Source organism: Melitaea cinxia, chromosome 28 (genome assembly GCF_905220565.1).
Source record: "Melitaea cinxia chromosome 28, ilMelCinx1.1, whole genome shotgun sequence".
NCBI lineage: Eukaryota > Metazoa > Arthropoda > Insecta > Lepidoptera > Nymphalidae > Melitaea > Melitaea cinxia.
Genome location: NC_059421.1, coordinates 7512674 through 7528782, shown reverse-complemented (window position 1 = coordinate 7528782; position 16109 = coordinate 7512674). Strand labels below are relative to the sequence as shown.

The following is a 16109-nucleotide window of genomic DNA, read 5'->3' as shown; positions in this document are numbered from 1 at the left end:
TTTCAGTATCACTAGAGAATTTAGTACTGATAATTTTATTTAAAGGATGTTAGGGCGCGGCGAGATAAGATAAAAAACGTAAGCCTTTTCACCGAAGCATGTAACTATTTTCAAGACTTCTTCACGTTTGATTACTACTTGTAAAGTGAGTCATTGATGACGATAACATTCTAGCCAATGGATATTCAGTATTCAATAAATGTCCATATATGGAGTGGCGGAAACTATAACGATGTGTTACGAACTCTCAAATTTTCGCGGGAAAGAACGTTGATTAACATTGAAATTTTTTTTATAACAATTCTAACAATCACAATGTACTTTTAAAAAAGTACTGTCTTATATGAAAATAAAATGTATGATTTTAAGTTTTATAACCAGAAAATATGACTAATTTTCCAATAATCTTGTATGAATAATAAATATAGATTTCAGATTTGCAAGTCACCATATCAAACATAACTGAGTAATCACACTACTCGTTTCGCAATGACCGTGATACACCGAGAGTACTCTTATATGAACACGAAGGTTGTCATTTTGTTCAGGGCAAACGTTTTTCTTAAGCTCCCATATAAGGTAAAATGATAGTCATTTGGCACTGACGTCACACATTTATTTATTTTTCCTAAACGTAATAGAATTTTGAAGTGATATTTGTCAAGATATATTTTATTTGATAATAGTTGTTATCTCTTGGTAGTCTTTTCACTCTCTGTGTTTGTTACAAATTTCTATTGTTAGATTTAAATGTCTTTAACAAAAAACGATGTGTTTACAATATAATACTAAATGTAAAAGATCAATGTAATAAATACTGCTTGTCTGAACAAACTGACATTAAAATTTAACTGCAACTTATCTACCACCATAAAACGATAAATAGGTATTGCATATACAAAACATCGTCAAATATCAATAAAACATCACAAATTTAATTAATAATTTTATTTCACGCATTACCCACATACTTATGATACCTCTTATACACAGTATACATATTAGTCAAAGTCATTTGTCCTACAGATCCAGCTAAAGCCCTTCTCAGAAAGGCCATAGCGTAAGTAGAATCGGAGGCTTGTATTAGTAATGATATGGAATTTTCTAGATGTTGTCTGACCATTTTCGGTGGGGGGTTGCTTTCAAGCCATGTGCATATATCGGCGACTGCATACGCCGATATGCGAGATACGTGCGTCTTTCGCTTGCATATTGATTGGGTTAACCTGAAAAAGACATTAATTATAGTTATCTATATAGATACAAAAGTGTGTACGCAAGTAAGAAGTTATACTTCATTGGCTAGCTAACTTCACGCCGCTAACTTCTTCTTCGTTGACTTCTCCCTCACACCCTTAAAAGTTAACTTCAGGTTGTCGGTTTTATGTGACGGTGTGCGCGCGCATCGTAAAAATTACTTGCGCCAAAAGAAGTAGGTATAACTTCAAAAATAAATGGCCGAAACGTCAAATTTTATCATTGTATTGTAAAATATAAAAATGTATTGTACATAATTATATTGTCTCTTTAAAGCAGCTTATAATTTATCAATTTTTTTTTACATGTCCAAATTTTTTTGTTACTTTAATTTATCAAGTATAGATCTGATATATATATTACTTGTTTACAAATTATTTATTTATATCTTTAAGTTATTTTAATTTATTCTTAGTTATTTGATTTGTCGTTGTTGTTTTTGCTGGTTTTCATTTTCAAGTTTTTGTTAGTCCTTCTAACTATGAATGCACTGTTGCTTATAATTAGACCAGTAAACATGAAACAAATGTACGTATATTAAAGGATAATTTTTATTGTATGCTCAGTTAGTAACCATAATGAAATGTATGTACGAGCACTACTTTCGAATGATTGCATATTGCATGATTTTACAGATTTCTATTAAAAGAAAATCAATAATAAATATATACTGACGAAAAAAAGTTGCTTGGTATTCTAATACTAAATAAACAAATCGAGATGAAAAAATAAAAACGAATTTGCGTTGTGTTTGTTTTCGTAACTCACTAGATGAGGCCTTCCCTTCAACCAACATCAAAAGGCAACACAAAAAACGTGAACAAAGGGACACTTTTGGGACATCACAGTTCTATAAATAAATAAACTTTTTACAACTGTCCCTAGTACAATAATCCTATGTTGGTATACAATACATCATTTTTTTTTCACAGTTAGTACATTGTATGTTTATAAATAAAAACAGTCTTATGTATTTCATTTTATTTTTATGAATATTGTTTATTCATCCATTGAAAAACAATAGTCAAAGTGCAAATATATTATATGCAAATTTATTATATACTTGAATTATTCCTTGTAAAAACTAAGCTACCTTTTAAAAACTAGCTTAGTAATTTACTTATTAATACACGTTAATGTAAAATGTATGAAAATAAGAAAAATTCTAGGTTCTTTGTTTATTTTATTTTAATATACATATTTAATAGCTCTGTGCGGAAATTTTGTATGTACATTTCAATTGCTTCATGGATGGTTTGAAAACATAATTGAACCCGGTAGGTAACGACTATTATCGACGATAACCGACTTTCATAATTCTTTTACCATTACAGAAATACATTTAAAATTAAAATAGTCTTTATAATAAAGATACATTATTTAAAGACGAAATTAGCTTTAAAACATAAAAAAGTTAAATGTGCTATATTAAAAGCGATTCTTACTTTTCAACAGTGTGTGCCATTTCTGCTAACTTGTGTTCTACGAGTCTATTAGTCAAATCTTCTTTTGTAGCTCTTTCACACAAACATAGCACTAATGCCTTATAGTTCTGCATGTAACACGGCCATCTGAAAATAAATAATCAGGAATTAAAAAAAAAAATTAAAATAATTACATATATTTTATATACCAAATTTATAATATTACTAGCTGACCCGGCGAACTTCGTATCGCCTAACACAAACTTTATCGTATGGTATTAAAGTTCAAATTGACTTTTAAGTTTTGTCACAAATCTTTTGTATGGGAGTATAGAAAAGTGTTGTTTTTAGACTTTTTCAGGAAATTTAAAATTTTTTTTTTTTAGAATTTTTCTCTCCGTAAGAACCATCCTCGTACTTCAAGGAATATTTTAAAAAAAGAATTAGCGAAATCGGTCCAACCTTTCTCGAGTTTTGCGCTTAGCAACACATTCAGCGACTCATTTTTATATTATAGATTATACATTTGCGTGAAAACGTCGATAACATCTGAGTTTTCATCTCATAGGAACTGTGCAATTGTTTGGACATAAAACTAGCCTTTGTCAATATCTGACTACTGGTAGGGCACAACAGAAAAGTTCCTGCTCAAAACATGGAGCAACCCGACTGGGGTAGTACCTCGACCTTACAGAAGATCACAGCAAAATAATACTGCTTTCAAGCAGTGTTGTGTTCCTGTTGGTGAGTAAGGCGACCAGGACTACTGGGGGATTTGGGGATAGGTGTTGCGTCTATAAGCTACGGTAATCGTTAACCATCAGGTGAGCCGTACACTTGTTTGCCGAACTAGTGATATTAAAAAAAAAAAATTATAATTTACTGTCTTCTTAATCGTGTCTTATCGTTGTCATATTATCAGTACTAGAGGCCTTAATACGAAATTGTCAGATTTTGGTGATTTTGGAAAACATTTACCTGTCTTCTAAAAGCTCTTCTCTTGATAATAATAAATTATTCAACATGGCAACACAGCCATCGAACAATGTAGTAAAACTTTGCCAGCTTATTTCACACTTTGTATTTATCGTCTGACGACCCAAAATATAATGGAATAAATGTAGCAGTTCAAATATCGCGTCCAACAACTTGTAGTCAAGTGAAATCTGAAAATTATTGAGTGAAAACTATTTACTCTTTTTATATCCAATATGGCTGTTTTTTTAATGTTTACCTTATGCTTTGTTGAACGTTTTCCCAAACTGAGAAATTAAAAAAAAACTGAAAATAATAAAATTTAAGAAAACGTAAACAGACCTTTGACTAATAAAACTAAATAACAATAACGTAGAAATAACGTTTAATATAAAAATATTTTTACGTAATATTTTAAATTAGATTTCTGAACAGAAATAATTTAGCAGAAAAAAAAAAACAAATTGAAATAGTTCAAAGACTTACCTTTTTAGCCGCCAAAATAACTTCAGACAGAATATCCAAATCGTTCCTCAGTAACTCACAAATCGAATCTTCAATTTTAGCAGACGTATTAAGATTATCTTCATTTAAATTATCATCGCCATTTTGTGTGAAGCCACTTTGTGTGAAGCCACTTTGTGTGAAGCCATTTTGTATGCTTTGATTAGAATCGTAATGTTGTTGTATCCAAAATCTTATGTTTTTTGTTGCTCGGAATATTAACTTCGTTATGGCGACACATTTCGGTTCGATTATATTAGCTTTTAAGCAGTTTTGCCATAAATATTTTGACACCCTCCTTGTCGTTAGTTGAGAATTTATTATGTCTCGGTTTTTCAGCATTATTGAAGGTTTCTGAAAATTTTATAAAAATACGGTGTTACCATATAAAATATATTAGACAAAATATATTTTAAATAATTAATCTATTATTTTAATTTCTTTGAGAACATAAATAAATAACTAAAATAACACATGCTTCTTCATAATAACTGGTGGAAACTTTGCTGGATTTTGTAAAATTAATTTGTATTATGTATATCTATAATATTATTATTAATATAATATTATATATAATATTTTTTATTATGTATATCTTTTTGTTGCCCAAATATTAAATAAATAAATAATGAAACAAAAATCAGTCAAATAGAAGCATTAGTATAAGTTCAGTTGTAGACTTATCCAGTGTATAAATTACTAATCATTTTTTACTGATTATTGTAAGTAGCTTAAAAATACTGTTTAGCATGAAATGTGTTTAATTTAATGCCTTTTGGTTGTATCCAGTAAGATAGAGTGATTATTGGTAAGAAACAAAATCTTCTCTTAAATTATTTAGTAAAATTAACATAGTATAATACAAGAAACCATATATCACGTACCTTTAATACCGCCAAATTCGTCAAATCAGCAACAAAATGATTAGTGAAACACTCGACCGATGACAATTCAGATAAAAACTTCAACGTGATCGACATTTCTTCTAGATTATTTATATTATTCTTCTTAGAATCATATATCATGAATATTCTTGCTTTGACACTGTTCCATATCTGCTGAAATAGTTTGTCTTTCTTTTGGAATATTTCGTGAGACTCGAGTTTCTTTATGTATCTGAGTGTTACGTTCAATAACTGTATGGACGAGTCTACATGTTGGTGTTTTGATGCTGAGTTTTCGATTGTTTTAATCTGTAATATTAATATTTAATAAAAATCAAAGCTTTCATAGACACTAACAACACTTTTAATTGCATGGACTTTACGTGCCATATTAGTTAAAAGTATTACGATTTAGCCTGTAACATTCCACTGCTGGGTGTAGGCCTCTTTCTCAATGTAGTAGAAGGATTGGAGATTAATCTACCGCGCCGCTCCAATGTGGGTTGCGAACATATTTCCTACTATGAGTAACGATCACTTTAGCTTATCGCAGTCTCCAGCTGGACATAGGCCTCCACAAGTTCATCTCAACTCATGTGTTTTGCCCATAGTCACCACGCTGGGCAGGCGGGTTGGTGACCGCAGGGCTGGCTTTGTCGCACCGAAGACGCTGCTGCCCGTCTTCGGCCTGTGTGTTTCAAAGCCAGCAGTTAGTTGGTTATCCCGCCATCGGTAGGCTTTTTAAGTTCCAAGGTGATAGTGGAACTGTGTTATTCATTACTCGCCTCATACGTCAGCCACGGGAAGAGGGGGGTGGCTATATTCTTTACTGCCGTAACTACACAGCATGATAGGTGTGGGGAGAAATTAACGATCGCCATCAGGTATTTATAACAAGCTTGCCGTGCTTTTAACGTCTCCGTGTTCATATTTAATAATTATAAATGTTAGCCATACACACGCGGTTATCTCTTCATAAAGAAGGCAACTTTTTTAACTAGTTTTTAGTAATTTTTAACTGGAAGCCACTAAGCTGAATCAATAAATGAAAACAAAAAAAAACAAATGATACTCACAGCAGTGTTCACGAAAAATTTCAATCCTGACCAAAGACAATTTAGATTTTTTATTTCTTCTGCATCTGTTGTTTCACAGCACTTCAGCAGTGTTAACGAATACGCTGCCATAGCGTTTAGTATTGCAACACTATTTTCTTCTGCATCAGTGTTGCCAGTATCCTCAGAATTATTCTGGCTAAAATCAATATTTTTGAAAGACTCCAACATAGCATTATTTAACTTATCTTGAAGATTTGCTAAAATTGACCTAAAAGCGCTTGTTGTTATAGCCTTTTTTTCTTTAGCTATTAATGGTAAAATAAGGCAGCTTATTTGGAATACAATGTCTCCAAAGTATTCAATACTAGATTTATTCTTTTTATGATTCTTAAGAAGTATGTCTACTATATTGACAACGACTTCTGAATCGATTTTTACTTTTTTCACTGCTGACTCTAAAACACATTTTATTATAAGCATATCATTAGACGTTTTGATTTTTAATTTCAACAAATCCAAAATAGTTGTTTTTTTAAAATCAAATAGGAAATCAACTGAGAATATTTTATATAAATCAGGATATTTCGGACTGAGCTCGTAAATACTGAGCAATATATTATCTATATTTTTTCTTAATTTCTTATTCTGGCAACAATTCTTCAAGATCAGTAAAACCAATGTGGCGGTTAATTGGTAATTTTCTTCTAAATAGTATATTTGTAATTCGTTTAATATAGCCAAATTTATAGCTATATCATCTTGATTTAACAATTCTGTGTTGAAAAATAATTTCACATCGTTTTCTTTCACAAACGCTATTACATCAAAACTTGATTTATTCAAGGCTTTTGGTAATATTGTATTATCCATACATTCTAGTATATTTTTAGCCACTTTCAATACTAGATGCTGTAATAATTGTCTATTACAAGCTACTGCTTCATTTCTAAATACATTTGAGTTTGGATCATTTTGATACATCTTAATAAGTGTCTTAGTTGCTTGTTTTAACTGATTTTTATCTAAATTTGTTAAGAGATTCCTTATTATATAGTTATTTGATAATATTTCCGGGTGGTTTGATAGTTGTTTTATGAAGGATGATTTAGTTTCTAAGTCGTTTCTGGAAGATTTATCTGTATCGTTTGATAGTAGGTCTAGTGCGATGGACTTTGTAAGGAGTAGTTGATTCTGAAATGATAATTTATTTATTTATTCTAAAATAAAGGTACTTCAATGACTTATTCACTATTAACAATATAGTGTTTAAATATTCGTAAAATAAGTTTATGATTAACTCGTCATTTATAGAAGTACACATGACCATCAAAACGGAGAAAAACGTGTGACAATAATGACTACGTGTAATTATTATTTTTGCTGCATAAAATTTTTTTGATTAATAAATTTCATGTTTTTGATTTATAATTTGGCTGGTTTAATCATTTATTTCGTATAGCAATAATTCCCTTAACCAATAATTCCCTTAAAAATAATTCCCTTAAGCAAATAATTCATTCATTTTTACGTTGTGGATACAACCGTGCGAGCGGCTAAATCGACACCGGGCACAGTCTTACTCACTTTGCGGTGCGCTAGAGGTCGTAATTTTTCTCGAAAACGAAAAATTAAAAAACAAATTTGTAGGTCTGAACAGGCTCTACAAGTTTTATTTCAAACATTTTTCGATATTTTTCACGAGAAAAAAGGAAATAGCGAAAAACTATTTTTTCTCCCAAAATTTGTGGCTTTTTTTAACGATATCTCGATAACGATGATCGATACGTGAAAAATATATAGGACCTTAATTGTAGATCGTAAAAAGAGCAACAAAAAAGTATTCTATAAAAATTTTCGTATCTCAACGGGGAACCGAGTTATGATAAAAAAACTGAGTTTAACCCTTTTTTCAAGATGGCGGAAAACCCACAAGGTTATTTTGGTCGACAATTTGAACTTAAGCTTTTGTAGCCACCCCCCACGTAATATCCAAAATTTGGCTTTCTCGGTTCATTTGCATTTCCAAATGTATATAATGACTGGACTAATATTTTATAACTCTTACTACTCATAAGTTGTATTCAGTTTTCTTTCATAATTTGTTTCATTGACTATTAGGTTGAATACTGTTATTATTCTGTTATTGTTTTGACATATCTAATAATATTTTTTGTACTTGTTTGTTGTGTGTGTGTTGTTTGTATTTGTTATTGTAGCCAGGTTGTTGTAGTATTTACTTGGCACCAACTTCAAAATTATAAAATATTTATTTAATCATTTCTGATTAACTAAATCAAAATACGAATTACTTTGTACTAAGTAAATTTATTTTTCACTTTTTAGTTTCCTTTTTGAAGTCGGTTTTTTTTTTGTTAAAAATTATTTTATTTTACAATTTTTAGTGATGGGTAGACCTAACAAGGATGCTTTTTCTCTTATGTCTGGGGTTCGGAAACATACACAATACACAAGCACAAACACCCAGATCATGGCAAACATCTATATGGCTAATACAAATGTCTGTCGTGCGCGGGGATTGATCCCACTAACGCAAGCGCAACAGCCGGTGCTGTGACCGCTGCGCTAACGCGTCGACATACTATGAGTAAAGTTCGCTATCAGGTGTACGTAATAACAACCGGGACTGATAGCCTAGCGTGTTCTCCGAGGCTAGGTTCGGAGAACCACAAGGATTAACAACTAGACCAAAAATAAATATTTATATAAACATAAATATCCACTCCGAGCGGGAATAGAATCCGCGACCGTCGGTGTTTAGGCGCCGCCGACACGGCACATGCACCACCATTATATCAAAGCGGTCGTCAAACAGCAAAAGGTAAATGCTGTAAATTTTTGCGAAATTCCCTCGAGTGTTTATGGGCTCCATCATCAAACCTGGTCCTGCGACACAGATGATCACACAGTAGGTAATTGCTATAAATCGTTGAAAAGTTCCCTCGACTATCTTTCGTTTCCATCATCAGATTTTAATGGCACTTGTACATAAAGGTGCAAAGTTCTCGTCAATAGAAACAAATTAAGTTCAAACAGCAGGTAATTGCTATAAATCGTTAAAGAGTTCCCTCGACTAACTTTTGTCTCCATCATCAGACTGAATGGCACTTATAACTCATACTGGTGCAAAGTTCTCATCAATAGAAATGAATTAAGTTCAAACAGCAGGTAATTGCTATAAATCGTTAAAGAGTTCCCTCAACTAACTTTTGTCTCCATCATCAGACTGTAGTGGCACTTATAACTCATACAGGTGCAAAGTTCTCATCAATAGAAACGAATTAAGTTCAAAAAGTAGGGAATTGCTATAAATTGTTGAAGAGTTCCCTCGACTATCTTTCTTCTCCATCATCAGATCGACTCCAGACCTTTATTAAATAGTAGTGCTTTATAGTACTTAATGAAAACATGATTAAATTTACTAGTCACCCTTACGATTTTTGAAAGTTTCCCTCGATTTCTCTGGGATCCCATCATCAGATCCTGGTTTCCTTATCATGGTACCAAACTATGAATATCTCCTTTCGAACAAAAAAAGAATTATCAAAATCGGTTCATAAACGAAGAAGTTATCTCCGAACATACATAAAAAAAAATATATATATATACGGTCGAATTGAGTAACCTCCTCCTTTTTTTGAAGTCGGTTAAAAATAACTTAAGAATGTAGTCAACGAGAATATTGCAAAAATTCAAAATTGAATTATTTTAATTAAAACAATAATTGAGAAATATATCATACAACAATATTAATTGTTTTCTAATTTTTACGCGAACTTCACTCATTATAATGAAACAATTTTTTCACTTCAGCAACTATAGTCATAGGAGGATTCTGTCCTAAGCTTAAGTCCTAAGTAAGCATAAGTCTTAGTAAAGTAAAAAAAAAAAAAACTTATTAAACCACGATAAAAAATAATAGTTGTTTCATTATAATAATATTAATGTTTAATGGTAACAAAAAAATGTCACAGAGGTCACAGCACCGTTTGTTACATGCTACATTATTGCCTAATTTAATTAATATTCTACGTATATTATTTTATATCATACAGATGTTTGTAGCGGTCTGGGCGTGTATGACTGCGTTGTATGCGTTTCTGGTTTTCAAACAGAAATAAATCTTTCTGGAGGCCATAATCTTTGAATGTTTATTTTATTATAAAAACTATTTGGTCAAAAATTATATATCTCTTTATGACACTTCTAAGCACAGATAAAACCGCAAGTAATGTCTAGTGATACGCAGAGAAAAACAATTATAATATACATACCCATATTAATTGTACATTTTCATCTTGAAACTTCGAAGAAAACTCACTCCATTCGTTTTTAGACAAAAATGGCAACACTTCACCATCTTTGATGGTCAATTTAGTGTTGCTATACTTCATATTTAAAAGTTTCAAGTGTGACACACTTAAACAGAGATTTAGGAATGCGAGTACTAGAGGCTGATTCTGAAATAAAAAAAATAAATAGTAAAACTTAAAAATATAATATTGTTGAGACAGTGACTCCTGGATATGTTTAAATTAGAAGGATGTCACAATTTAGCGATAAGGCCTTCCTTTTGTACATTTACTTTACAGTTTTCTAGTAACTAGTCTACTGTCTAAAGCATAGGTTTCCAACCTTTTATGGACTACCACCTTTTATAAGAAAATAAAAAATTGTACCCACCATTGTACCAACCCCGTTGGGAACCTATGGTCTAAATGGCTTATTCAAATGGCGTTCTAATTTACTATGATTTTGATACAACACAAAAAAAAATTCAGATTGAATTCTTTATAATATAAGTATAGTTCAGTATACCACAGCTTACACAGAATCAATGAAAAACAAAAACTTACGTAGTTTAATTTCAAAACACATTCACCAAATTTATTTAAACATTGGTCTTCGAAACTCTGGAAAGTTGCCCAGAAATCCTCTGCAATGTGTAATGGTACTGTATGGTCGGCCATTTTGTTATAGCGTAGAAAGCTGGATAAAATGGCCGAAAGCATTTCCGCTAAAGTTATTATTGAGGGACCTGAAATGGTTTAAATTTTCAAATTACACATTGTCATCTTTTATATAAATAAAAATTAATCGCCATCATGTATGTACGTGTGTAACTTGTGAACTGCACCAAATTAGCTAATTCTTTTTCTTTTGGTTTTTTATTGTCTAAACAAGGTTTGTATGACAGATAATTTAAAAAAAAACATATACAGTTAGTACGAGTTTGGCAGATTAGCTAGATAAAAAAAATACTATTACTGCTACCCAACTGTTACTACTACTGCTAACCAACCCTACTTACAATATGATATGTAATACCATTTTGTACATAAACATGATAGTCCTATATATAAACGACCAATAATACTTGCTAACAATGCCCTAATAATAAATATGCATACACTCACATTCATAATTATAAACCTTTATAAATCCTCTACTATTAGGTAAAGAATATCTAAAAAAAAACATCTTATAATACATAAATGCTCTGGCTCGGCTCAGCTGTAGATTAAAAGCTTTATGCTTTTATTTTTAATTTTAGAATAATATTAAAAATTATACATACTGACAAATCCTTCTTCAAGCATCATAAGACAGTTTTCCTCGAAATCTTTTTGCAGTAACACTAGAAGATCCTTATTCTGTCTGAACATCAAATCTGAAGTTAACTTCCCGTACATCTCAACACACTCTTTTGGAATAATATCATATCCAGTTATAATTTTGGCTTTGATTTTTTTCGTAGATTCTTCGTTTTGAGCTTCTTGTAACTTCTGTTTCAATTCAAATTGTTCAACATTACATGCTTCTAAGTTGATCTTTAAATGCGGTATCATTTGTGTGAGAAATTCTGTACCTCTGCTAACTTTGAACAGAGTTTCTAGCAAACAATTCATTGTCTGTGTATAAGCCTCCAAAATATCCAAATTACTCTTTTTCGCTGTCATTATATTTGGCAGAATTTTATCAATTTTCTGTTCAATCAAAGTAGGATCTAACTTAATAGCTGTTTGTATTATATGTAGTGTTGTTTTATCAATTTTACCTTCTAATTTTAATTGACCCATCATAACAGTTTGTAAGAATGATAATAGCGTTTTTTTAATCTCAATTTTAGATACTTTCTCCCCTAAAGTATCAGTTAATCGCACATTTATATTGACTTCATTATCCAGTAATGCTTTGAGCATGTTCAAAAATATATTACGCTTGATTTTTTCATCGTTTTCTTCAAAGATAATCGGTGGCATCACCATAGCTGGAGCTAAATAGTGCTGTTGCATGTGTAATGAACTAGCCACCATTATATAGAATGCAAATATTATTTGACTTTCTTTACAGAAACATGTTACAAATATTTTTATGAAATCCGATAAAAATTTCTTATCTTTTTCCGTTCTACCCTTTGGAAATGTGAAAAACGCGCTCATAATTTTAATAACCGACTGAATATTATCTCCCTTTTCAGCGATAAGTTCATCTATATTATCTTTTCTTATTAAATTGAGAAGAAAACTCGAAAAAAACTGTTTCTTTGTTATCGGAAACAATATGTTCTTACATAATTCTATAACCGTTTGATGACTTTTAGTATCGAGAAACATAAAAAGTGTTTCCAAATTTTCTCCGTCCAAAAATTTTATAATAAATTCTAATTTCTTTTTGGACTCTTTATAATATTTTGTTATATTATTAAATATTGTTTCAATATTCTGCTCGCTATCCAGAATGTTATGTAAGTTTTGGAGTAATGTGGTTGTGATAAATAAGTAGTCGTCCATTTGTAGTTTAAGTTGATTTGATAATTTATCATTTTCTAGGAATGTTATTACGTACGGTATATCATCAACTTGTAATGAGTTACTATGAAGATACTGTGACACAACCTGGAATATTTATTTCTAATGTTAGATTCATGGAAGATATTTTAAACACTACTAATATTAGAATATTAATAACATACTAACTATAACTAATATTAGAATATTATTAATATATAACTAACAATACTAATATTACAATATTATTACAGTTATTATCAATTTATATGATTAGGATACAAGCAAGGGACAAATTAAATCACAACATATATTTTTTCTTTTATTTTTATACAACTAGGTCAGGAAACAATTGTCAGGCTCACCTAATTGTAAGTGATTACCATAGCCTGCAACACTGGAAGCATCAAGTACATTGCTGACCCTACTCCTAATCCCCCAGGACCTCTGGTCATCTTATTCACCACGAGAACACAACACTGCTTGAAAGCAGTATTATTTAGCTGTGCAAGGTCGAGGTACTTCCCCAGTAAGGCTGCTCCAAATTTCGAGCTGGATATATCCCACTGTACCCTACCTCAATTAATTTTCTAAATTATAGAAACAAAGTCACTTAAGGGAAATAGTAGTATAAATTGTTATAAATCTTCCATATGCCTACAACCACAATAAATAACTGCTTCTATTTGCCTGATTTTAATTAATATATCTTTAAAATTATGTATATGTTGTTTGATTTAATGCCTTTCGCTTACATAATATACTTTCTGTATATACAAAGAGCTGTTAAAACAATAAAACAGTACAAATCTATTACAACTAAGGTAAGCATACAGTGAAATGTAAGAATATTAAAGAATTTAAAAAGATAGGATTTTATAAATGTTTTGGTTTTGTTCAAACTTTTAGCTAACTTCAAAAAATGAAAGAGGTTCTCAATTTAATTTTCTCTTTGTGCCTGTTACCTCACATAAAGAGAAAATGATGATTTTGATAATTCTTTTTATTTTCAAAAGCTGGGGCTCGTTATGTGGTCTCATTTTAATTTCACCTTAATTTTTTAAAGAGTTTTCTTTTTTCAGAGTAATTATTTCAATTGAAATAGTACAAGTGATGTTAACCATTAATCACATACAGTTACTGTTCAATTACCTTAACAAGTTGTAACTTTAATTCTCTGGTTAAGTCATCAACAACATTGACCCATCCTATAATGTCTCTCAATTCTTTACTTGGCAGTTTATTGGCTTTCACAAGTTCATCTAACCATTCTGCCACAACTCGCTCCTTTGGCGCCGTTGGTAAGTGTTGAGACTGAACCACATTCTTAGCTAATTTAAGTCGTTTAGGTAAAATTGTGGTGTCATCTTGAAGACGACGTTTTAATTCTGGAAATAAAAAAATATATACTAACATTATAAAGCTGAAAAGTTTGTTTGTTTAAATGTGCTAATCTCGAGAGCTACTGGTTAGAATAATTTTTTATTTTGATAACTCATTTAGCGACGACTGCTATAGGCTACATATTATATTTTAGTATGTTTTTTTTCTGAAATTAACGTGGGTTAAACTGCGGGGCATATCTGTTTATAATACAATAATTGTTATAGTACTAGATAACCTAACGTTGACGCAACAATCACAGCACTGCTTTGTGTGTGTTACACACATGACTGGCCATACAGATTTTTGCCGTAGTCTAGGTGTTTGTGCAGTCCTTGTTGGTTTCCCCACCGTGCCTCAGAGAGCATGTCTATCGGTCCCGGTTGTTATCATGTACAGCGATTGTTACTCATAGTAGGGAATATACCCACCAACCCGCATTGGAGCAGCATGATGGATTCAGCTCTGATCCTTTTCCTACGTGGGAAAAGAGGCCTTTGCCAAGCAGTGGGATAAGACAGGCTGAAGCGTAACCTAATGGAAGATGTCCTGTTCTGCAAAATATTAAATGCGAGCTGAAATAGTCATAATTTTTTTCGGAAAATTACTAATTTAGCGCAATTTTCTTAATTTTTCATTTCATAAAAACATTATACAAAGTATTAGAAAACCTTTAAAAATCGGATAGAATGGGTTCTCCGTTCTCAGTTCTTGAAATTGGAAATTAGCAATAAGTACGTTTAATTTTTCATTTTTATTTAGATAGGCTAGGCTAGGCTATAGGCTAGGTTCCATAAGAATTTAAATTATACTTAACTTACGAAGAAAATACTTAGACAATACTTGAAAAAGCATTAAAAGATCGATTGAAACTGAAACGGTCCTATGTTTACCGGAAATAAATAGTGTACTATAGATTAATTAATCCTTTAGAAATACATAATCGGTAATGTGTTATATTTAGAGACCTTTACTTAATTATTAAGTGTAAAAATGTTTTAAAATGCACATGTTACACGTTAAAAAAATGTGTTGTTTACATTTATAGGTTATTGCAAAATTGTACATACCTTTTACAGGATACTGCGACATGCCTGGGCTAATTATTTAGTAACCAATTTTTTTCTATATAATATACTTTAAAAAACTATACATGGATTTATATGTTTTATATAAAATACATATAATAAAACTGAAATCCACCGTGATTATTGTCACAGATTATAAGCAAGTCATGCCCCGGTAACTTCGATACAAAAAGTGATTTTGACCACAAAGCGCCATCTATCTCCTAAGCTAAGAACTTTTAATCTCAGTGTGACCACTTTTTAACTGACTTAAATAATTTACTGATACGTAATGGCAACCCTGCATATAAGATGTGAACTTGTCAAAAAAAAAAGAGCGCCATTTTCGTCACTCGTTCCTTCGTAAATGTTTGTGCTTTTATTTCGTGTTTTCAAGTGTTTAGTTTATACGTTGAGTTGAATTTTAATTCCTCCGTACCTAGATGTGAAGTAGCAATATTTCAGCATTGACTGTTTTGTGAAAGTATTCGTTTTCTGGCCCTCCGTATCGTGTTTGGACCATACGTATTTGTGTTAGTTATTAACATTTTCTATCATGCCTCGCTATGTTTGCTGTGTTCCTGGGTGCCCAGTCGTAGCAAATGATGGTAAGTATACTATTTTTGTAAAAATAAAAATAACCAGAATGTAGCGAGATTCATGATGGCTGCACTTACGCTTGAATTTATCTCATGTCAGTTTATACTTACCTTATAGGCTCATACTTTTTTATGTTACCGGGCTATCA

General features: G+C 31.2%; 1 protein-coding gene across 1 annotated transcript; it reads right to left on the bottom strand.

Moving 5' to 3' along the window:
- Nucleotides 1-933: 933 nt before the first annotated feature.
- LOC123667462 lies at nucleotides 934-15386 on the bottom strand. Its single transcript, XM_045601357.1, has 11 exons — nucleotides 15365-15386; nucleotides 14064-14299; nucleotides 11699-13019; nucleotides 10977-11158; nucleotides 10395-10580; nucleotides 6121-7293; nucleotides 5045-5353; nucleotides 4143-4514; nucleotides 3660-3847; nucleotides 2703-2828; nucleotides 934-1226 (listed from the first exon to the last, which is right to left on the bottom strand). Exons 1-11 carry the CDS (start codon nucleotides 15384-15386, stop codon nucleotides 953-955), a joined length of 4389 nt encoding a protein of 1462 aa, XP_045457313.1. The 3' UTR covers nucleotides 934-952.
- Between the last annotated feature and the right edge of the window lie 723 nt (nucleotides 15387-16109).

What these genes read in the sequence shown, in the direction of transcription:
- LOC123667462 (XM_045601357.1), bottom strand. Translation starts at nt 15,386, where the DNA reads ATGTCGCAGTATCCTGTAAAAG. An exon ending in GTCGCAGTATCCTGTAAAAG is followed by an intron (nt 14,300 to 15,364) that starts GTATGTACAATT and finishes TTTTATTTCCAG; the next exon opens with AATTAAAACGTCGTCTTCAA. An exon ending in AAAATGTACAATTAATATGG is followed by an intron (nt 7,294 to 10,394) that starts GTATGTATATTA and finishes TTATCATTTCAG; the next exon opens with AATCAACTACTCCTTACAAA.